Source organism: Drosophila nasuta, chromosome 2R, assembly GCF_023558535.2.
Source record: "Drosophila nasuta strain 15112-1781.00 chromosome 2R, ASM2355853v1, whole genome shotgun sequence".
NCBI classification, from domain to species: Eukaryota; Metazoa; Arthropoda; class Insecta; order Diptera; family Drosophilidae; genus Drosophila; species Drosophila nasuta.
Genome location: NC_083456.1, coordinates 31327906 through 31352175, shown reverse-complemented (window position 1 = coordinate 31352175; position 24270 = coordinate 31327906). Strand labels below are relative to the sequence as shown.

The window sequence follows — 24270 nt, the reverse complement described above, 5'->3', positions numbered from 1 at the left end:
CGTTGTTTGTGTGCATTCCTCCGCTTGTCGCAGCTGGTCACACTCCGTTGGTACAGAAGCCGAGCAACAGTTGAAACGAATGCTTCGCTGCGCGCGCGACGTTCATTCCGCTTAATTAATTAATTGTGAACGAAAGAAACAGCGAAGTGGAAATATGCCCGCTCGAGTGTATGCGTGTGTGCGTGCGGGAGCGTAAGCAGAGATTATAATTATGATGGTGCGCGGCCAACTCCCAAAATGAGAACAAATTAACGACAGCAGCAAAGTGCAAATAACAACAACAACAAGAGAGCAATTATAAATTGTGCAATAAATTATGTTTATTAATTGCAAGTCAGAAGAGGAGAATGCAAATGTTGTCGGCAATTGAAAATTCAACTACGTGTTGCTTGAAATTCGTAAATCGTTTTTAGTATTGTTTTTGTTTTCAATTTCGCGCAACGAGTTCGTTGCGTTTTCTTTTTTATTTCTTTTCGCGCAAACGAAAGTGTATAGAAGTATATGCATGTGTGTGTGTGATTAATAGTGTGTTAGTGTTAGTGGTAAAAGTTAAAAGCAACAACAGTAACAACAACCATTCAAGATGACTGTGTGGAGCGATTGCAATGCTAAGCAGTCATTTGGCATTGGTGAGTTTCTCAATTTAGCAAAAGTTAATTTAAAATCAAAGCGAAAAGCTCAAAACAAATACAAATTCAATGATACGCTGTGGAATGCTTAGCGTGAAACTTGTAAATTATTAGTTAAACAAACATTAGACTAAAAATGTTTAAACAAAGTGCTTAAATTTACTGCCTGCTGCCTTTTCCTAGAAAATCACAACAAGTACTACACGCTGTGTGGGTGCGCTGCGTGTTTCTTTCTCACTTCCAAAAAATATCTTAACAAAAGACAGCAACCAACAACAACAACTGCTGATCTGTTGCGCTCTCTTTGCTCTCTATATTCTTACCTTGCTCTCTCGCACTTGAGACTGCTTTGCTTACATTTTGTGTGACTTTGGATCTCGGTATCTGGTTCCCCTGCTGCGTTGCTACGGTAACTTTTTGTTGTTGTTGTCGACTGCATCTTTTCTCCCTTGCACTCTCTAGCCGGCCATGTGGTCGCTATGTCAACAAACAGCTTCTTTTTTCTCTCCTTTTCCTGCACAATGAACGAGCTGTCTGCACGTTAATTTCGTTTTGCTTTCAATCTCATCCTGTTTTACACACAGCCTCTTTCTCTTTTCAACGCAGCCACAAATTATGCGATCTCACAGCCCTCGCCTGTAACCTGTTTTCTATCGTCGCCCTCGTCGTGCTCACTTACACTCGCCTACATAAGTAAATGCATATCCGAGCGAGAACATCTATTTTCCATTGCATTATTCCAGTCTATTCATATTGACAATGACCATGAAATGTTGTTCGACCGATCCCCTCCTCGCTACGTGTGAATTTTTTTATTGTCGGCACTTTTGTTTGTTGACCTTTCCACACACAACAGCAATGAATTGTCGTTAGATAGTACACCTGAAATGTGTGTAGCAGGTATGGAAATGTCAATGGGATGGGTAGTCTACTAGTGAGTATTACACCCATCACACTGTCGCAATTCCCTTCCATTCAATGGAAGTTTCATTTGCAATTGCCTTTGGTTTTCCACTCGCAATATTTGCTCTTTATATTTACACGTGTCTGCGCCCTCTCGATGGATGGATGGGGGGGCATGGTCCGCTGATTTTGGCTGTCGGCGCTGGCCATAAACTTAATCAAATTCTGCGGCTTTTTTTGTTGTACGTAATATTAAAACGATATCAAATTAGATTGCAGGCGACATTGAGTTTAGTTTCATTTGTCGCACTTGTAATGAGAAACCTCCACAGACAAAGGAGATGATACACACATAAACATGTGTGTGTGTGTGTGTGTGTGTGTGTTCAAGAGTATATAGTTGTCTCTTTTAAGTTTAAGGCTGTTTGCCCAACTGATCCTCGCTGCATTTGTTAGCCGTGAAATTCTACTTTTTGGCTTATCAACTCTAGTTTGTTGTTGTCTTATCGCTAGTTTGGTCTTCATAAATACCCTATAAGTAAAAGTTTACATATAAGAGGGTATTATAATTATTGTCTTTTATACACTTGCTGTTGAGTTTAAAGTAATTACGCTGATAGGGAGTATTTCTTAGTCGGCCACTTACAGTAGCTGCAATAGTTTCTTTGATTATATTTAATTTTGACGCCTGCCTGAGTCTTTTAGCTATTTAAACGCTAAGCAAATACATGTATGTAGATGTGTATATGTATGTGTGTACAATAACTACGACTACTACAGCAACAACAACAATGCAAACGCATTTCGAAATGCGATAAAAATGCGATTCGCTGTCCCACTTTTCGAGTAAATAATAGAAAAATTTCTTAAGCTTTTGTTTGTTTGTTGTTTTTATTTGTCACTTTTGATGCTTTGAAAGGGATCAATTTGAATGCAAAAATGGTGGGGGAAGGCAGATCGCACATTGCTTAGCATATGGCCCCTTGCAGTGCGTAGCGGGAGCACTCACACACAAGCATACACACACACCCGCGCTCGTGCTGTTTCTGTGGCTCACTCATACACTCGTTTTTCGTTTGTCTATTTTGTGAGGATGATTTGTTGTCGTCTTCGTCTAGCTGACAGGCGTTTGCCTTGCTACTCCACTGTACATTGGCTTCAGTTGAGTGTCTGCTGCTTCACCTGCAGTAGTCGACCCCCTCCTTCCCCTGCCCACTCAACTCCCTGCCCACTGTTGCTCCTGTTTACACTTGACTCACCGCTTCTGGCACTACTTTCTTTGCAGTCAGTGCAAGTGAGAGAGAGTCATAGTGAAACTGCTGGCTGTAGAAGCGGGAAAGCCAGTCATGCATTCTACTTCTAAATTTGAATAGCAACTGCAGCAACAACAACTACAACAACAAAAGCAAACGTAAAACTTAATGAGGCTGTGCATTGAAAAACACAGCCAGAGGAGTTGCCTGAAGGCGAGAGCGGAGTCGGAACGAGTTGAATTGAATTGATGAGTGGCTCTGACTCCGACGAGTTTTGTGGTTTTCTCAATTTAATTAAAATTTTCTTGCTCGTTAATTTTCGTGGTGCATGAAATGCCTCTTTATTTGCATAATTTCAAATGCTTTTCATTTCCCAACCACTACTACTACTCTTGCTCACAGTAACACACATACATACATTCGTTTTGTGTATTGCATGTATTTACAGATTTAGCACTTGACCAAATATCAAGTGACATCTTCTGTTTCTCCTGCTCTTATTCTCGTTCTTGCAGAGCAGCTGCAATTGGTACAACAGCTTTGTCTCCCTCTCCCCTGGAACTCCCCCAGGCTAAACTACTTCACAACCACTTCCATTTAGTTCAGCAGCCAACTTCCCCCCATTTGACGGAGGGCAGCTGTAACGCACTCTCAATCTCGATCCCAATCTCCGCTTTCCATTTTGCAATCCAAATTGAAATTCAATCGTTGCCGTTGTCGATTGCCAATGTCAAAAGATTGTCTCGACTTGTTGTAATCTTGGAAGGGTAAAAAGCAAAAAAGGTCGTTGCTTGAAATTGCTTCTAATTAAGCATAAATTGCGTTGTTGTTGCGCTGTGGCGAATTGAGTCTAAGTAGAAAGTAACGGAGCATCGCTTGTGGGGGCGGCCATTGTATTGGTATTGGTATCGGCATCGTAATCGACAGGGTGACTCATGCGGCGACCATGGCGGTTGGAACCGGTTTCTATTTACGGCCTCTTCTAGTATTACGTAGCCCTGGGTTAAAGGTGCTAGATGAATCAGGAGCACACGCATCCATTGACTCACTTGAACATAATATATTTCGGAATTATTTTTGGATAATTTTAAAAGTATGTTTATAGCGGTCGCTATCCTTGCTCCGCATCTATGAACATTAATTTTTTTGTGCCTCTTTCAAATAGGTCAAGTTTTGGTTTACATTCTCTACGTACTTTTTATGGTTCGCTCCATAATAACAAAAACTTTGTCGCCAACAGTTCCTTTGCTTTTTAGTTGGGTTTGGTTGTTTTGAGTTTATTTTTCGAGTAATTCTTCTAGTGGGTTTTACGAGTGCGGCGCCATTAACTGTAACTGTCAACTGGCCATAAAATCTTATCTACAAATAGGGTTCAGTCTTTTGTCTCTAGGTAAGACAGCGGCCACAAAATATTATGTTTGTTTAATAACTTTTGCAAATAAAAAGCGCGCCCCAAGAGAGTGAGATAGCGAGAGAAAGAGAGAGGGAGAGGGATACTTATAGTATGTGTATAAATAAGGCATTAGCCAGGCTGCCGAGCTGCGTCTTAACTGTTCAGCCACATTATAATTGACCCTCAAACTTAGCTCACATATGTGTCTCCACATATGCGTGTGTGTGTGTGTGTGTATGAGAGCTGTACTTATGTGTGAGTATTTTTAAGCTATAGATACAGATAGCTTAGCTCACAGCTTAGAACAAAACCGGGCGCTGTAGCAACAAAAGCGTTTTGGAGAACACGCTAACTTAATGCGCCATCGCGAGAACAACAACAACAACAAAAGAACAAACAACAACGACATAGACAACAATAGAATTAGTGATGAGAATCAGGCACAGTGAGGCTGAAAACTTGTGCTACGCTTAACAGAAATATAATTATAGAACTTGATGCAAAAATATGCTATTAATCAAGAAATTCCCAGCCATTTAAATTCATTTATAATTAAATTAGTAATAATTGTTAATTTCAGAAATTAATTTTAATGGAATTATAGTTTGTCATTTTACTATTCAACAGGTTAAATGATTCTGGATTCCTTAAATATTTATTTGCTACTTTAACCTAGTTTTGTTTCAATACCAGCTATTTCAGCACTGTTAATTTATAGAACTATTGCATAAATTCAATTGAATTTTATTTATATAGACTGATTAGTTAGTTCGATCCATTCACAATGCTGAGTGCATTCAGAACTGTTCGACTTTGAAGCAGACGTCATCATTCACACAACATTCACAGCTTGCGTGTGTCGAGCACTTACCTGCATAAGTATTCACGTGTATTCGTTTGCATTGTTGTTGTTTGTATTCATTTGTATTCGTTTGTATTCATATGCAAGCTTAGTTCGTCAAGCCGCGTGCTATTCAAACCTGAAATTCGAAATGAGACGTCGTTGCTTTCGTTCGGTTCGTCCAGTCACGATCATCTTTATATATATATATGTTTATGGATATATATGTACATATGTATATGACTGAGTGTGACAAGATGACGAAGCGTCGTAGTTTTTGCTTGTTGGCAATTTGTTGTTATTTTTATTGCATTGCATTTATTATGCTTGTTTTGTTGTGTTTTGTTTTTTCTCTTTTTTTTTGTTGTGTTATTCAAGTTGAGCCTCATTTGCACTTGCACTTGCACTTTGCTCACACACACACACACACACACACACAAGTAACTACAGAGAGAAAAATTATGATATCTAATCAAGCTGAAGCAATTATAGCTTAAGTACTTTTGGTACTCAATATTTCAAGTGCAGACTTTTTATGGAATTCTAGAAACAATAAAATTTAAAATTTACCATTTTAAGTAATATATTTCTTAAACTTATAAATGTAACTTCATTATTTGCTAAAGCCGATTTAAAAATATAAAAATACAATTTTAAATTTAGTTGAATTTTGCTTCAAAGTATTTTTATGGAATTCTTGAAACAATAAAATTGAATTTTACTTTTTTAAACCATCCTAAGTAATCTTAGGATTATAAATGTAACTTCATTTTTAGCTGATGTCGATTATTTATATTTCACTTTCGTTTTTAATACACAAAAACGATTTTACATTTTGTTGGAATTTTGCTTTAAATTTTTTTTATGGAATTCTTGAAAAAAATAAAATTAAAATTTACCATTTAAATCATATATAATTATATTGTCCGTAGTCTACTTTCATTTTTAAATAAATAAATTAGAAAAATAATTTTAAATTAGTTTGGAATTATGCTTTAAAGTTTTCTTTATTAAATTCTCAAAAAAATAAAAATTATATATCACTATAATTGACGAATATCCGATTATTATCGATTATTCATAGTCTACTTTTATTTCAAATAAAAAATTTAAAAATGTTTAAAAACTTAGCTTCAAAGTTTTTTCTCTCAGTGTAGCGCACTGTAGCCAAGCACACATTATACACGTGCTTGCTGCTCCAACTGGCGAAGAAGGTGGCAACATCCATTCAGCTGCATCCGCTGCTGCTGCCCCAACGGGAGTCGTCACCACTCCTCCGCAATTTGTCTCGTTAACTGTTGACTGTGGCCAGCCTCAGTGTGTTTGTGTGTGTTGGCCATAAAGTTGGCTTGGCTACCTGACTTACCTGTGCTCTACCCTTTCTTCGTTCTCGTTCCCGTTCCCGTTCTCGTTCTTTCCCATACCACTGAGCCGTGACTTGGCCTGCTCCCTTGCGCTTATTTATAGCCCAGGCTCTTGCATTTCATTATTCACGTTTGTTTCCGTTAGCCGACAAATTCCATTAAGGCTATTCCGATTGGAAGGTCTAGGCGAAGTTCTCCGCTTGTTGCACTATCGTAACTTGAAAAGGAAATGAGTTCAATTTAATGACCTTTTGATTGCCAAATATCCCTCAGCGCAAGGTGTGTTCTCCCCCCTCCCCTACCCTCACTCTCTCTCTCTCTGCCCCTCCCACCAATCGTTGACTGATTGGCAGCAACACAGAGTCAACAGAGTTGACATCGTCATCGCCAGCGACATGAATCATTCTCCATTTCCCAGTAATTACTTATGTATTGAAGTCTTTTTATATGTATACGTTTGCATAAGAACTTATGTATTTACTGGGCTGGCAATGCATTGCAATAAATAACTGGAAAGAGAGAACAGCAAGCAGAGAAAGTCGTCGATAAAGTAAATGTCGAGTGTCGAGACTGGAAACTCGATTGATAACGCCTCCTCTTAACTTTTCATACTTTTTTGCAATCGTGTCTCGCATCTATGCTGGGTATGAACATTAAAATATATGAAATATTTTTCATTTTATATTGATGATATTTTTCATTTTACATACAATCGTCTTTTATTTACAATATGCAATTAACAGAAATAGCAGTTTTCCAATGAGCCCTGGTAATATATATAATATCTTTTAAGTTTGTTGGATTTATATGTTTATCTTCTGACAAATTTATGGGAATATTCTTAAGCAATTCTGCTATTTCAATGATTCAAAAGTTCATACTAATTAACTTCATATAACTCATCATAAGAACTTCGAGTTGGGAGAGAAATATATTTATCTTTTGACAAATTAGTGGGTTTTTTCTTATGCAATTCTGTTATTTAAAATATACATTTATCTTTTGACAATTTCATGGGGGGTTTTTAAAGCAATTCAGTTATGAAAAAGTTTTAGAAGTTCAGATAAACTAAAAGCTTGCAAAAGTGTTTCAAACATTAAACTTTAGTTTGATTGAAAGAGAAATATATTTATCTTTTTACAATGTTATTTAAAAGAGTCAGAAGTTCATACTAATTAACTTCACATAACTCAACATAATAGCTTGCAAAAGTGTTTCAAAGTGCGTTTAATAAATTTTTTTTTATTTAAATAGCTTTGATTTCGTATTATTGGCTTACCCACAATCGTCATTAAATTCTGCAAATTTCTTTTGCGATTATTTTTGCGGTTGTCCATGGACTTTCCCTTTCCATATTAACACATAGTTATTGCACTTTTATTAGCTCTGTTTCTAGGAAGTCTATAATTAATTTGTTGTTTTGTTTCCTCTCCGCTCCACTCTCGAAGCCATCAATTTCCTCGTAGTTATAATGCATTCCATAAATGTTGCATGTCTATAGTAATCTCATTCAATGAGTTTCGATGTGCTCGAGTGCTTCGTTTTTGTGTTGTGTTTGTTATACCCGGTAGCGTCAAGTGGAAGGGGTATAAAATATTAGTGACCGCATATGAACACAAATAAATTATTTAAGAAACACTTTTATATTGCGTCAAACTGATTCATCTATTGCGTCGCTGTTGTTTACGTATTTCTAAAGTTTATTATATTTTAATTCATACATTTATTTTATAAGCAAGTACTATGATGAACAGGTTATAGATAGAGTTAAGAGTAATTGAAAACTAATCATTAACAGTAGAGGTGGAGAACTATCGATAGTCTGCGCCATCGATAGGGATTGATAGTTTCCATAAACTATCAACTATCGACGATAGCAAGGAAAATCTATCGTCGGTAGCTGGCGATAGTGCAGTAAAAGAAAGTAATTTAATTGGTTTTTTAAAATAATCCATATTTTTTTTTAGCATAAGAGTATGAAATTGGTTTTCCAATCTTTATCTAAAAATAATAAATAATTATTATTTAAATTATAGGAATTTTTATTTTTTTAGGTTTACCTTAACTGCTATTTATATATTTATTTCAACCAATAATTTTGTACGCCTATTTGAAATGATTTGTCCTGCTTTGCTGAAGACCCTCTCCGACTCTACGGAGGATGCGGGTATACAAAGAAATTTGAAACCATATCGACCACTATCGACGATAGCGATTGTCCACTATCGAGAGTGCGCGTCGCTATCGAGAGCGTGTCGATAGTGGCCAACCATCGATAGTCCCGATAGTTCCATCGATAGTTCTCCACCTCTAATTAACAGGTAGCTGATAGTCGAATTCTTTTTAGACTGAAGCTTTCTAACTCGTTGTTGTTGTTGGTTTACAATTGACCCACTCGGAGCGGACTTAACTTTCCATGCAATTGGGCAGATCCAGAAAATCTCACACAAACTGCGAGAAAAATAAATAAATAATACCTTTTGCAAATTGCTGCTACTCATTGTGTCGTTGTCGTTGCTGTTGTTGGTTGCTGTTGTTGGTTGCTGTTGTTGTTGTTGTGCTGTGGAGGTCGTTCTCGCTGGATGTTGTTATGCTTGCACATCGCACAACGGTCATTGGACCGGGACGGTGGCAAGTGACGCCGCCATCACCACAGCCACAGCAACAGCCACAACCACCCGGGGCGTGCCACGCGAAGGCAGCGGCTCCTCTTTATTATTGTCGTCGTCGTCGTTGTTGCTGTTGCGTCTGCTTTTGGCGTCGCCTGCAGCTGTGTGCCACAATTGTATATACACCAAACACACACATACACGCAGAGACAACTTATATTTACTATAGTTGTGTTTGTGGCTTTCATTATCGGGCGAGGAAGTGACGACGATGTCGCCAGCGGCTGCAACTCAAGCGTCTGTTATGTGTTCAAGCTTTGTGACAATCCTCGTCGAGAGACGCCACAAACACTATCTACTTCTCTCTGTCGCATTTCCATTTCCATTTCTCGACTTGACGCGATCGAAATGCGTCATTTACATAGCTAGAACCTTATCGGAACTGAGTCTCGCACTATAGGAAGTGAGCGGTTAGATAAATCTCACGTAGTGCACTGCAAGAAAAATGACAATCTTAGCAACTAAGAAAGCTACGGTCGAGTGTACTCGAGAACCCGCAAAACAGTTCGGTATTCATTTAAAAATATACTAAATTAATATACCACAAAGATAATAAAAATATACTGAATTTTAAATATAGTATATTGATGATAACCGCTACACATATGTATGGTAGAAGGGTATTATTATTTAGTTGGTTGCTTTGACTGACAATCTGGTATATTTTGCATATACCATAAAGCGCAAAATATACCAACCAATTTAGTTAGTTGCTTTGGCTGACAATTTGGTAGATTTTGCTCTCTATAATATATTTTGAATGTAGTAAAAATAAAGTGCCAAATATACCGGCTAACTTAGATAGTTGCTGTGGCTCACAATCAGCGCAAAATATACCATCTAAATTAGTTGACAATATTGTATATTTTGCACTCAACTAACTTAGTTGCTTTGGCTGGCAATCTGGTATATTTGGCATAATTTTAATGCAGTGAATGAAGCAAAATTTAGCATAAAGTGCAAAATATACCAACTTTGCTTTGGTTGACTATATATTTTGCATTCATGTGCATGGTATATTTTGAATATAGTGAAAATATACCGCAGAGGGCAAAATATGCCAACTATCTTAGTTTCTTTGGTTGGTATATTTTGCACTCTGTGGTATATTTTGAATGTATTAGCAGGTACAAAAAGTAAAGAGATGCCCTTTAAGAGTTTTTTAACTTAATACATTTTAAAGAACTAAATGGCAGTGATGCTTTTTTATTTATTTTCAAAAAGATCAATAATTTAATTTCAACTTTTGCGATGCTGTTTAAAGTTTTTTATTCGCATAGCATGCGCAGTATTTTATTTGCTCGTTTTTTTCACTCTGTGCCCCCAAACATCATCATTAGTCATATCTGCGCCAATGCCAAATGCTTTAATCCCCATCCGCTAGCTGCCACCAGAGAGTATCATCAGTATATGTAGACAACCCTAGTTTCCGATGTGGTTTTCGCTCACTAATTGATAACCCTCACCCCAAAAAAAAACAAAATGTTAGATGAGCTAGATTCACCTAGCTTGCGGATTTTGCACTAACTCAGCTCGGCTCAGTTTCGTTTCATTGCTGAGCCGCGGCAGGTGATGCAAATAAATCTCATTTACATTTAGATTCACTTTATTTTGATTTAATATTTAATCGAGCATTTCCTTCCTCTCTACTTTTTACAGCCAAATGCAATTTTGATCAGGACACGAAGCCACATCGCCTCAACTTGGATGTCGGCGACGCTCTCATCATACTCAAAGAGACCACACATTGGTACTACGGCTACAAACAAAAGTGAGTATACCGACCGATTAATTATGCAAATCACTTTTTAATCTCCCCATCTTATCTACGATTTTCATTTTGGCTTTCACTCGAACGTAGTCTCTCTTTTTTCCTATGAAATATTCCCACTCGAGAGAGTCATCAAAAAGAAACACTGCAAATAATTAGAAATTTAGTCAAATAATACACGATATGCAGATTAAAGACAATCACATTGACGCCCACACACCTGCGACAATCAAGTTGATTAAGCTCTCAGACAGAAAACTAATGGGACGGAAATAAATGAGAATATCTTAGAGAAGATGGACCATAAAATACTCTGGGAAATTGAAAGAAAGTATTTATGGGTAATTCTCTGTACAAAAAACATTTTTTATTTTGAATATAGCTATTGATTAGCACTTTAATAAGAACTAAGAATGATGTTGCAAATGTTTTTCTGGTTTAAGATGATTGCAAAAATGATCGAATTCGTATGAAAACTTAAAAAATGATCGAATTTATCGTAAAACAGAATAAGTTTCTAAAAGAAATCTTAGAGCTATAAGAATAGTCTTTACTTACTTTTAAAACAGTTTCAGTTTATGGTTCTTTTCTCTATAAATAGTGTCAACAGAGAATTACCCATATTTACTTTTTAATAAAGGTTTGGGAATTAACATTTTCACTTTGTTTAGAATCGTAAGCTTATAGTATTCTATTCTTCTATATTATATTCTATTCTATTCTATATATTCTAAAAATGACTATATTATACAGTTTTCTTCGGAATTTTTAGATTACTAAGTTTACTTAGTCGAAGGAAATCAGTATCTATTTTTGTAGGGTTTAAAAAGTAAACTCTTTAAGAAAGAAATTTCACTTTTGACAGTTGTAGTTATCCGCTTTGCACTCCCACTTCTACAGGGTATTTGCGTGGGCTGATAAAGATCGCATCTACTTTCCATTTCTGCACACATTCTTCCACTTCCACTTTGGCACTTTTGTATACATGATTTTTCTCAGTTGAAACTCACTTTTCAACAAGAACTGCAGACAACGGAAATGCTCTAGAATTGAGTTCAGTTGAGATGCATAAATCAGGTAACCAGCTGTTGGCCACGTTGTTATTTGTTATTGTTTACACGATCGCACAGCTTGTTAGAATCTGTGCCATGTTTCCCAATACTTAACATGCAATCTGTAGTTAACCCTTTCCCTCATTTTCATCATCTCTCTGCAGATGCGGCCATGTGGCCGGAAAATAGAAGAGAATAAATGGTATCTCGATATGGTGGCAGACTGACCCTTTTGCTTTTTGGAGAGGGGTTTACTTAAAATTTATCTATCGATGTTTGTGTCTTGAAGGCGCGCCTCTTATCTTTTTGCCCGAGCATAACAACAACGCGATTCACAGATACAGTAGCCACAATGCAGCGTAGAACGTTGAACAAACAACAATCGTATCGCGATTGGCTAACTGACCTTTTCTTCACCACTTGCTGACCCATAGAACATGTTGAAAATAAATAAATAAAAAGAAAGAGTCAAGATTAGATCAAGTTCGAGTAAGAGTTCGAGACGATTGTTTGCTGCCCATTTGCTAATGCTGGGGCACACTGTAGTTTATACATTCAACAATTTATTGCTGCTGGCGATAAAAATGTGAGTGTGATGATGAGTAGAATACTATAAAGAGTGTGTGTGTGAGAGTGTGAGGCATTTAAAAAGAAATTCAATGCGTCGTGATAACCTTTCGTATTTGCTTTTGTTTCGGCCTCCCATTTTGTTTATTTATTGAAAAGAATATCAATTTTAATTGCGCATTTTCTCACGATTTTCCAACGATAAGCAACTCCAATTCCTTGGCTTGTTTGTTCTTCATCTAATTCGATGTGATTCGAATCAATTTCGGATATTGAAGGTCAGTTGGGAGTCGCCTTCTACCTGCCCCAAGTTCATTGGAATTATTTGTCACTTTAGAGAGATTGATCTTCAGGGATGGATGGGGAGGAAAAGGAGGAGTTAACTGTCTACTGATTGATAGTTCTTGAATAATGAATGAATGCGTCTCTATGCGACAACTACTCAACTTGTGTTGGTTGATTGTTGCCTCGCAGTCAATTAATGCGGCCACCCCGCATGTCAAGTTTTGAATTGAGCCAAATTAAAGCATTCCATTTCATTTGCGAGTGTCACACTTTGCGCGCACTTCCTCAGCGCCCTCCCTCTCTGCCTCTCCCTCTGACCCCTCTTTATCTTCTTCCCTACAAGCATTGCCTCAACCCCAGTTCCAGAGCAGGCCCTGCCCCAACCACAGCACGCAGCTCCAGCGACGAGTTGAGTTGAGTCGAGGGTTGGGTTGAGTAATTCATCAGCGGCGACGATGAATTGTGTCACGCTGCAGTTATAAGCATATATCGTGCATAACTCATATATAAAACTACATAGATATGTCACCATATGTTAAGTGCGAGGGCTGCTCTTGAAGTTGTAGAGCATTAAAAAGAGATTTTAGATTTCTTTCTTTATTCTACTAGCTGAATAATGTCAGATATTTTCCTAATATTTAATATTTCAAATATTATAGTAATATAATATTTCATTAAAATAGTTATGTTTTGTGGTAATATTCCAATTTTAGCGAAATGATAAAACGTTTTCTATGAACAATTTGAGTAATTTATAATTTCTCTTTTTCTTTAATGTTTAAAGTGTAACCTTAGATATTCAAAATGTAATAGTAATATTTATTAGTAATATTCCAATTTTAATACAATAATGAAATATTTTCTATGATTAAATTGAATTTTTAATGATTAATTAGTTTAGAGGTTCTCTCTGATGATTTGTTCTTCAATGATTAAGGTGTACCCTTAGATATTCAAAGTTTAGTAGTATTATTTTGTTGTAAAATTAAAATTTTTATATAATGACAAATCATTTTCTAGCAATAAATTGAATATTTAATAATTAATAAGATTAGAGATTCTCTATGATAATTCCTTCTTCGATCATTAAATTTAAACCTCTGAAATAAAAATGAAAGATTGTGTTTATTTTTAAAAAGTAAAACTATGTTCTAAAGGTATTACTTTTGAATAATGCGGATTATCTACTTAAGAAAATAAAATATATTGTTTATTTAGAGGTTCTGTCTGATAATTCTTTCTTCAATGATAAAGTAAAACCTTTTGTACAAAGATGAAAGATTTTGTTGATATTTGAAAAGTAAAACTAGGCTATTTACGTAATACTTTTGAATAATATGGATTATCTGCTTAAAAAATAAAATAAAGTTGTAAAGAAAGATACTCTAAATGATGGCATTTGCTTAATTTATTCTTTCCTTACCCAACTTGCTTTCCTTGTCATTCCTTTAACATACTTTCCTTTGTTAAACCCTTCGAACTGCCCTCGTTTCTATATCCACAATTATCAAAGTATGTCTTTTTGTTGGTTTTGCCAGCATTTGTGCCATATGCAGGCCACATTTTAATATGCTTATGTGTGTGTTTGGTTGGATGTCTTTTTATTTATTTATTGTTGTCTCGTTGCGTTTCCGTTTTGCAGGGCGAAGGAAACACGCGGCATCTTTCCCAAGAGCTATGTGCATCTGTGTGAATACAGCATTGTGAATGGGGAGTATTGCATACAGCGAACCGATATCGTCGAGGAGATCACAAAAGTGATGCTCGAGTGGGGCGGCATTGCCAAAAATTACTTTCTGGTAAGCACACATCTTGAAACTTAAATACACAACCAAACTAATTTTATGTTTTTTGCAGAGCACAAATCCAAACTTTCAGAAGATACGACGCAAAATGAATGAGCTGAGCATCAATCGAACAGCGTTGATCTCGGGAAATCTTCCGCTCGACGAGATGCGCAAGGTGAAGCTGCAGGCGACGGCACAAATTGACACCGGCAATCGGTTGCTCGGTCTCGATATGGTTGTGAGGGACGAGAGTGGCGATATATTAGACACAAATGCCATCTGCACTACTGAGCTGTATGAGAATCACATGAATGCAGTGCAGCGCATTGAGAAGGCAAATGTAAGCGGGGAATAATCAAATTATGTTAAATTACTTTTCGATTAATCGATTTATATCTCGAACAGCGTCTTTCAAGTGATCGCGACTCGCTGCGTGGCCACAACAAATACTCGCACAACATTCTGCTGCATGTTAATGCGTTTGTGTGCAAGTTCCAGGAGGATTCGGACCTGCTCTTCACGCTCTTCGATGGCGAGACACACAAACCCATTAGCGAGAACTATGTGGTGAAATGGTCACGCACAGGAATCGCTCGTGATGTTGATCAGTTCGATAATATTCGCGTGCTGTTCACCGATCTCAGTCGCAGTGATCTGAGCATCTCGAAGATGTATCTGGTGTGCTATGCCATACGCATTGGCACCATGGAAGTGAAGGATTCAACAGACTCGAAGCGCACCAGCATGAGTATTGCCAACAGTGTGCTGACAGCTGCCAGTCGCAAGCATTCTCAGTTGTCTGTGAATTCGAATGGCTCCTCAAGCAGTACTGGAGAGTACATAATGCGACGTCCTTTTGGGGTGGCCTGCAAGGATCTGACGCCCATCATCAGCAAGCCGGAGGACTTTCGCGGCAACCTCGACTTGCCGTTCATTATGTGCGAAAAGGACACTTTGGATGGCACGTTGCGCAAGTTGATTGCCAACAAGGATATTGGCAAGATTGAATCAAAGATGGCAGTCACCTTTGAGGTGCTGCGTGGCGATATCAAACAGATCAAGGAAGACTTTCCACGGCTGGTCCACACCAATGTGCCCGTGGCACGCAAGATGGGCTTCCCCGAAGTCATCTTGCCGGGCGATGTGCGCAACGATCTCTATTTGACCATTTGCAGCGGCGAGTTTGCACGCATTGCCAAGACATCGGAGAAGAATGTCGAGGTCACAGTCTGCGTGGCCAACGAGCAGGGTCAACTGGTGCCTGGCGTGATGAGCATTGGAGCCGGACATCCGCCCATCGATGAGTACAAATCGGTGGTTTACTATCACGACGACAAGCCCAAGTGGCAGGAGACGTTCAAGATTCATGTGCCCATCGAGGAGTTCAAGCAATGCCATCTGCGCTTCACGCTCAAGCATCGCAGCAGCAACGAGCAAAAGGATCGCTCCGAGAAGCCTTTTGGTCTCGCCTATGTGCGTCTTATGCAATCGAATGGCACAACAATACCCCAGGGACAGCATGTGCTCGCTGTTTATAAGATTGATCACAAGAAATACGACAAAACCGTGGCCAATTGCTACATGGAACTGCCGGCGACAACAGCTGAGCTGCAAGGCACCAAACCATCGGTTGGTGGATTGAGCTTGCTGCCCAAGGATCAGCTGAGCATCTGCGTCAATTTGTGCAGCACAAAGCTGACACAGAGCGGTAAGCATGATCACTTAATATGCTTTGTGTATGATTTATTTATGAGGTTATCTCTTTTCTAGTGAGTCTGCTGGGTTTGCTGCATTGGTCGGCGCACAAGGAGCGGCTGGAGCAGTCTCTGAATGCCTTGTCGGATGTGCCCGGCGAGGAGGTGGTCAAATTTCTGCAGGACATACTCGATGCTCTGTTCAACATACTCGTGGAGAATGAGGAGCCCGAGAAGTACGATCAGCTGGTCTTCATGAGCATCATTCATCTGATTGAAACGGTGTCCGATCTAAAGTATCAACACTTTCTCACCGTGCTCGATGTCTACATCAACGAAAGCTTCTCCGCCACATTAGCTTACACGTAAGTTGTGCTTAAGGATTAGAAGTTGTCAACCATTGCTAATTTATGTATTATACAGCAAACTTATGGATGTGCTGATGCGAAATATACGCGATGCCATTACGCCGTGCGAAAAGTCAGCCGATGGCATTGAACTAGAGGAAAGTCCCGCTGTGCGTCGTCTCTACAAGACAACACGCTATTTGCACTACGTGATGAAGTTTGTCATCCGATCTCGAGTGTTATATGCGGCCATGAATTGCAATGCGGATTACGTGGACTTTGCTACGCGTTTGCAGGAGCTGCTCAAAATGTTCGTCGATATGATTGGATGTCCCAGCAATCTGCTAAAGTCCGAAGGTGCCTTGCTCAAGAATCTGCACACTGTGGCCACTGATTTGATGGAGGTGTTCGATGAAGTGCATCTCAGGTGCGTTTCCATTTTGATTTCTAAATTAAACTTCTATTCATAGACAATTTGTACCTTCAGCATTTCGATTGTGGAGATACTGGAAAAGTTCCCGAAACGTCGTCTGACGCAATCAAAGATGGGCTGCATCAAGGACTTTGTGGAGACGAAGCTGTTCAGCTCACCCAAATGCCGTGCCATATTGTTGCCGGTATTCTGCAAGCACATCAAGGATCATCTTCAGAGCAACGATGAGGTATGTGAAAGTTCAGTTAATTACACTTTGCTTGTGCCACTAATAATTGATTCATTGGCAATTGCATTCTGTTTATAATCTTAAATTGCATCGTTTCAATTCTGTGTTTAATGATACAAACTCGAATCAAGTCTTGTGGAATGCACCAAACAAGACAGCAAAATTAAAACATAACTCCGACACATGTTCAAGCTTAAAAGTAACTAATTCTCAATACAACACAGCGAACTCTAAAAATAAATCAAAACAAATTTTAACATTCAAAATCACCAATTATACTTACATAATTACCAAACGCTTTAAATATGAAAAGCGCTTTCCATTTTGACCATTGCGACATCAACTTGGCATGTGAAGTGTCTTAATTTTGCTCAGTTTCCAGAAGATCGAAGAGAGCCGCAAACTCATCGACAACTATCGATAGTATTTTCATAACTATCGCCTGCGTTGCTTCGATAGTTTGCAACTCTTCGATCAAGATTTATTTTATGTATTTTGTAGTTCTTGCGAGAAACTTTTAGTTAGTCTTAAGCATGCTGCGTCTGCGTATTAGAGACTTTATTTTTTTTTTGGAAAACACTGCAACTAATTGGAATGCATTTATTATTGTTTATTTGTCTTGTGTCTGTAATTTGTTGTTTTACTTTAAATTGTCAATGTCCTAGACTTAAGCACTCTGTACACCACACACACACACATAATTTATGTTATCTAGTTTAAGAGTATACAAGTACTACATAGTACGCTATATATGTATGTATATCTATGTGTTTTGTTAGACTGTTTAGTTAGCGATCGATTGATCCTCATCGTCGATAAGTGTTTATATAGTACGTCTGGGTTTGCCGTTAGTTAGTTGAGCGTGTTGATTTAGTATGTATACAAACTGTCTGTAATCAATGTTTATATCGCAATTGCATAAATTGGCAATTCATCGAAAGCACACATTCAAGCACATCAAAAAGCTCATTAAAGCTCACACTCCAATCTCAATCAATCCTCCACCCACTCACCCCAATGTATCTGACCAACTGGTGTTCTAGTTTGTCATACAAAATATGCATACATATCTCTCTCAATCAAGTAAATAAGCACTACGCACACAATCTCAAAACAACACCCACACAACAGGCACAGTATATAATGCGAATGTATATGTATGTACACCTGGAACGTCCACCTCTCTCTCTCTCTTACTCTATTTCTATCTCTCTTTCTGTCACACCTCATTTGTCTGTAATAAGTACATACTTCTTAATACGTACTGGTTGAATTCTCATGATCGAACTAAATGTTATCCCAATGTTTTTCCAACTATAAAACCCACCGTGGGGCCCACACACGCTATCATAATTGTGTTATATACTACTATATGAATAGGGCGACTCGAAAACCGATATCTGGCAGCAAGAAAAGAATCTTTCGAAAGCCGCCAAAGTGCTCGGACAAGAAAAATCCTACCTGCACACACGTGAAACAACCGCCAACAAAAAGGTAAAACAAAACAAAACGAAATCGATCTCGATCTCGATAGAACTTTTACACCAATCAATCAATCACAGATCAATCAGGCCTATGTAACGCACGTCCAAAGCGAAGCAGTTTACTTTAATTATTTATAGTTTTTATAAGCTTAAGTTATGTTTTTTTTATTTGCCATTTTGCACTTGCCGGTGATTTGTGCACTTTTAACGCTCAAAATGGCTTTTAATTTTTAAGCTTTGCTGCGTCAATTGCGATCAATTCACAGAGCTGTAGAAAGCTGACAGCTAGAGCATATAATTCCTAACTTACTGAGGAAAGCTGACTGCTACAGCTCACAAGCCACAACTTGTTGTAAGCAAGCTGTCTGCTACGTCACACAAGACGTAACTTGTTGTTAAGCTCACTGCTACGTCACACAAGACGCAGCTTGCTGTTGCTAAGCTGACTGCTATAGCCCACAAAATCCAACTTGCTGTTGGCCTACAACAAGCTGACTGCTACAGCACTCTAAACTGATCGCAATTGGCAGGCGCCAAATTTGTTAATGTTACTTGCGTAGCCTCCTTGCCATGTTCAATGTGTTTTTGCCCCGATTTGCAAACGTTTTTTGTGTTATTTCAACTAATTTAAACTTTAATTTAATCAATTTAATTATTGTTAGCTACTAGGTTGCCAGCAGACACCTGAAAGGATAATAAATTAATGCTAGCATAAATATTTTGCCCGCTCTACAATGCGAACTTCACTAATTTGCTTTCATTTTGCTGCTAGATTGCCGAGTGCATCAACATTATGAACAACATCCTCAAGCTGCTCTATCGCTCCGATGTGGGACCCACGCACAACGATGTGCGAGACATTATGATCATCCTGTTGCGGCAGGTGATGAAGGCGGCTCATGCTCTAGATCGGGATACAGGCGTCGTGGGTCAGTTTATAGCCATCATGCTGGGCATATTGCAGCGCATGGATGCCCAGCACTACAAATACTTCGTCAACGATCTGCATCAGCAGGGCGAGCTCAAGGACTTTATTATCGAAATCCTCCTGGTGTTTGAGGAGCTCGTTTCACCGCATCAGAAGGCTGTGTTTCCACGCGACTGGATGGACATGATCATGCATCAGAATACCGTTATACTGGGTGCACTGCAGCAGCTGAGCATGGTGATCACTGACTACTTCCTCTGTCCGGTGTTTGACAAGCAGATCTGGTCGAATTTCTTCCAGTGCTCGATTGCTTTCCTGGTTCAATCTCCACTGCAGTTGAACGACTTCAATGACAACAAGCGGCAGATAGTGTTTGCCCGTTATCGGGATATACGCAAGGATACCGCTAAGGAGATACGCAAGATGTGGTTCCAGCTGGGCAAGCATAAGCCCAAGTTTGTGCCACAACTGGTGGAGCCCATACTGGAGATGAGCATGATACCCGAAACGGAGTTAAGGCGTGAGACGATTCCCATCTTCTTTGACATGATGCAGTGCGAGTATTACAGCTCCCGGCTGGAGCTGGAGAGCTATGGCGACACCAAGCACAATAACGCCCATCACAAGGGCAACTTTAGCGAGTTCAAGACGGCCATGATCGAGAAGCTTGACATACTCATTGGAGCAGGTAAGTTAAGCCAGCAGTTGCTTCCTTAAAACCTTTGCTAATTTGTTGCCACTATTTTTAGGCAAAGGAGATCAGGAGTACAAGGAGTTGTTCCAGAAGATCATGCTGGAGTATTGCGCCGCTCACAACACGCTCAATGTAGATGGCACCAGCTTTGTGGCCATGGTGACGAAGCTGATGGACAAACTGCTCGAGTATCGCTGCATCATTCAGGACGAGAGCAAGGAGAATCGCATGGCTTGCACCTTCTCGCTGCTGCAGTTCTACTCCGAGGTGGATCTCAAGGAGATGTACATACGCTACGTCTACAAACTATGCGCTCTGCACATGGAATTCGAGAACTACACCGAGGCAGCATTCACGCTCAAGCTACACACAGAATTGTTGCGCTGGAATGATACGGAATTGTCACCGCAGTTGCGCAGTTATCGTCACAGCAACTGTCGCACGCATCGGGAGCTGAAGGAGGCGCTCTACTTTGAGATCATGGACTACTTTGACAAGGGCAAGCAATGGGAATGTGCCATCGATATGTGCAAGGTGCTCGCCCAGCAGTATGAAGAAGAGATCTATGACTACATTAAGCTGGCAGAGTTGTTGAAGCGCATGGCGCAATTCTTTGAAAAGATCCTCAAGGAGTTGCGACACACTTCCGAGTACTTTAGAGTCTGTTTCTATGGCTGCGGATTTCCACGCCTGCTGCAGAACAAAGTCTACATTTTCCGTGGCAAGGAATACGAGCGTCTCAGCGACTTTTGCTCCCGCATGCTGGTGCAGCATCCGCAGGCGGAGCTCATGCAAACGCTGGAGGCACCAGGCGAGGATATAACGCATGGCGATGGACAGTTCATACAGGTCAACAAGGTGGAGCCCATCATGGATGCCGCGTTCTCCAAGTTCAACGAGAAGATCATCTCGAACGAGATCGTCAAGTATTTCACTTCGAACAATGTGCAAAAGTTTCAATTCTCGCGTCCATTCCGCGACAGCACTGGCGGCGGTGGCATGGATGATGTGAGAAATCTCTGGCTGGAGCGCACGGAGCTCATCACACAGTTCCCACTGCCGGGCATCTTACGCTGGTTCCCCGTTGTGGATGCGCACACTTTCAAGATATCGCCACTGGAGCATGCTGTGGAGATCATGAAGGAGACCAACAAGGACATTCGACAGCTGGTCATATTGCATCAAAGCGACGAGAGTCTGACCATTAATCAGCTGACCATGAAACTTAATGGCATTGTCGATCCCGCTGTTATGGGCGGCTTTGCGAAGTATGAGGAAGCTTTTCTCACCGAGGAGTATGTAGAGCAGCATCCCGATGACAAGGAACTAGTTGAGGAGCTCAAGGAATTGATTGCTTTGCAAATACCACTGCTCAAAATTGGTAAGTTCTAGTTTTAAAATAAATTTCGCACAATCTCCTAATTCTATTTCTTGTCGTCATCTTTAGCAATTCGCCTGCATCGACAGAAAGCGCCTGATAGCTTGAAGGCACTGCACGATCATCTGGAAGGCTGCTTTGCGGACATGCAACAGCACGTGGAGTCACGCTACGGTCGCAAGACTTGCGACTTGAAGATTGAACGAGATTCGGTGATCATGCGACGCACAAACTCCTTTTTTGCCGGCGCTCTTCGACAGCGGCAATAATCGATTGTCGGAGACCAGCATGGGATCCTCCGAGTAAGCTACGATTTGGTTTACTTTATGTACTCTATTTACTAACTCTTTTTTGCCATTGCAGCAGCGGTCTGTCGAAGTCCACGTTTCTACCGCGACCGCCTACAAACTCCATCAAGTCCACGCTGGCGAGCTTAAGCTTTAATACCAAGTGAGTTGGCATTTACTTTTGATTCTTCCTTTCGTCTTCAAGTAACAAAACTCTCTTCCTTTTTGCTACTTGCTCTTTTTTTAGTTTAAGATTTTAATTTGTTAATCGATTATTATTTCTTATGGTTTATTTTTTTACTTTATTTTTAATTTATTGCTTTATTTACTTTTGCTCTTGCGCAGCACCAAAGGCACCAAGCACAAGGACAAAACTCCCGCTAAGCGACGTTCCATGAAGCAGGTAAAACCAATAGCTAACTCTTCAATTGATCTTCAGCTAAATTATATTTGATATTTTCAGCCTCGCGATGCCTTGAGTTTGCCTGTGACTAACAGCCAATGGTACACGCCGCCTTTGACCACCATCACCTCGACTCCAGAGAAGGAAATTAATACCTCCATCAATTCGCTGGCCAGTGCTTCGAACACCTCATTGAGTGGACCTAAAACACCAGATCCGCGTGTGCTAACCGAGGAGGTAGGATTGATATATCAAACGTTGCTGAGCTTCCTTTAATACTCAAATTTTACAGCTGACACCCAAGCGGCCGCTGCGTTCGGAAAAGGAAAAAGAACGCCGCTTATCGAGGCCAGCAAGCATTGCCACGCCCACGGCCAGCATCAAGACATTTGCGGACACACGCTCCCTCTCCGAGAGCAGCAATCGCAACTCAGTTGGTAAGTGGAAAGGGGAGTAAGCTTTTATATTCACTTATTAATACAAATATTTCGTCACTCTAGAAACCACCGATTCTACTTCAGAGGAGGACATTCGACCACCGCCTTTGCCTGCTAAGACACGCGACTCGACGGACTTTAGCAGCCTATCGCATAGTTTGGACTGGAATCCAAGTAACTACACAATGTTGAATGTGCTGAGCAGCAATACGAGCACGACCAGCAGCAGCATCAGCACCACAACGCTGACAAAGACCAGTATTACAAACACCACGTACGAGTATTTGGAGGCCACGAACTTTAGCGTGCAGACACCAGATGCCAACAAACCGCGTCCGCCAACGCCGCCGCCGAAGCCATCGCGGCACAGCAAACACATTCCATGAGCGAAGGACGAAAAGGAACAGCAGGAGCAGCTGCTGCTGCCATATAAATGAAACAGAAACGAAACAAAACTTAATTGTTGTCGAGTGCCAAATATTCCCTGTTACTACATATATAGCACTAATCAAAGTGAGATATCATGCACAACAAACACAATCAAACAAAACACACACACACACAACATTTGCCTCACATGACCGACTACCAAATAGATAAACGGCATCAGTGTCTTAACAAATCAAAAAACGATCGCAATAGATGTGTAAGCGCTAACGAAAAGAAAAGCTGACAAAATCTAAGTAAATCTTAAATGTTTATTCAAATTGTGTTACAATGTTTAAATAAGTTGAAATGATATTATGTTGAACATGTCGTCATTTTCGTTTTAGTTCGTAAACAATAATAATAATAATAATTATAATACTAATTCTATATACATTTATTATATGTAAATCAATTCGATATACTCTTATACGCACTCTTATACGTCTTGTCTTCCGCAAGTCTCTTTGTATTATGCAATTTATTAACTATTAAGTACGTTTCTTATGCAAACAAGTGCCACAATTTACAACAAAACAAAAAAACAAGAAATGTTTAAGCACAAATTCGAAAGTCAATTACAATACGCAACAAAAACAATCTTAAAAATTAGCCAAATTTTTAATGAAATGATCGAGAAAAACTATATTTACACACACACAAATTTTTGTACTAACATTTACGACAATTAGCCATAAAAGTTTAGCATTAATTGAAAGTACATTTAAACGTTGAACAAATAATCTTTTACATTTTGTTATACATTTGTATGTGCATATACATAAATCGTATGTATATTTTGTCTAAGCAACCTTTATGTAATTACGTAATTTGCGATCTGTGTATCGGCCAAAGATTAAGCAATAATAAAGTACAATTAAGCCCAATAAATATATGAGTTAATCCTTTAATAGTTGGAGAATCCTTTGGAAAGTTTGCGACACACTCAAATAAATATTTTGAACCGATTTTTCATGTCCAAGAAATTCAAAATTAGTCTTCAAAATTTGCAGTCT

General features: G+C 39.3%; 1 protein-coding gene across 1 annotated transcript; it reads left to right on the top strand.

The window, feature by feature from the left end:
• Positions 1-57: 57 nt before the first annotated feature.
• Positions 58-24208, top strand: LOC132787294 (dedicator of cytokinesis protein 1). Its single transcript, XM_060794238.1, is given in 18 exon segments — positions 58-629; positions 10712-10823; positions 14370-14526; positions 14585-14854; positions 14920-16222; positions 16285-16573; positions 16632-16982; positions 17043-17217; positions 18598-18711; positions 19474-20317; positions 20379-21704; positions 21771-21937; positions 21939-22003; positions 22065-22151; positions 22334-22391; positions 22452-22628; positions 22684-22828; positions 22892-24208. Coding segments are annotated over 18 exon segments (6009 nt in total). The 5' UTR covers positions 58-583; the 3' UTR covers positions 23215-24208.
• The last annotated feature ends 62 nt before the right edge of the window (positions 24209-24270 follow it).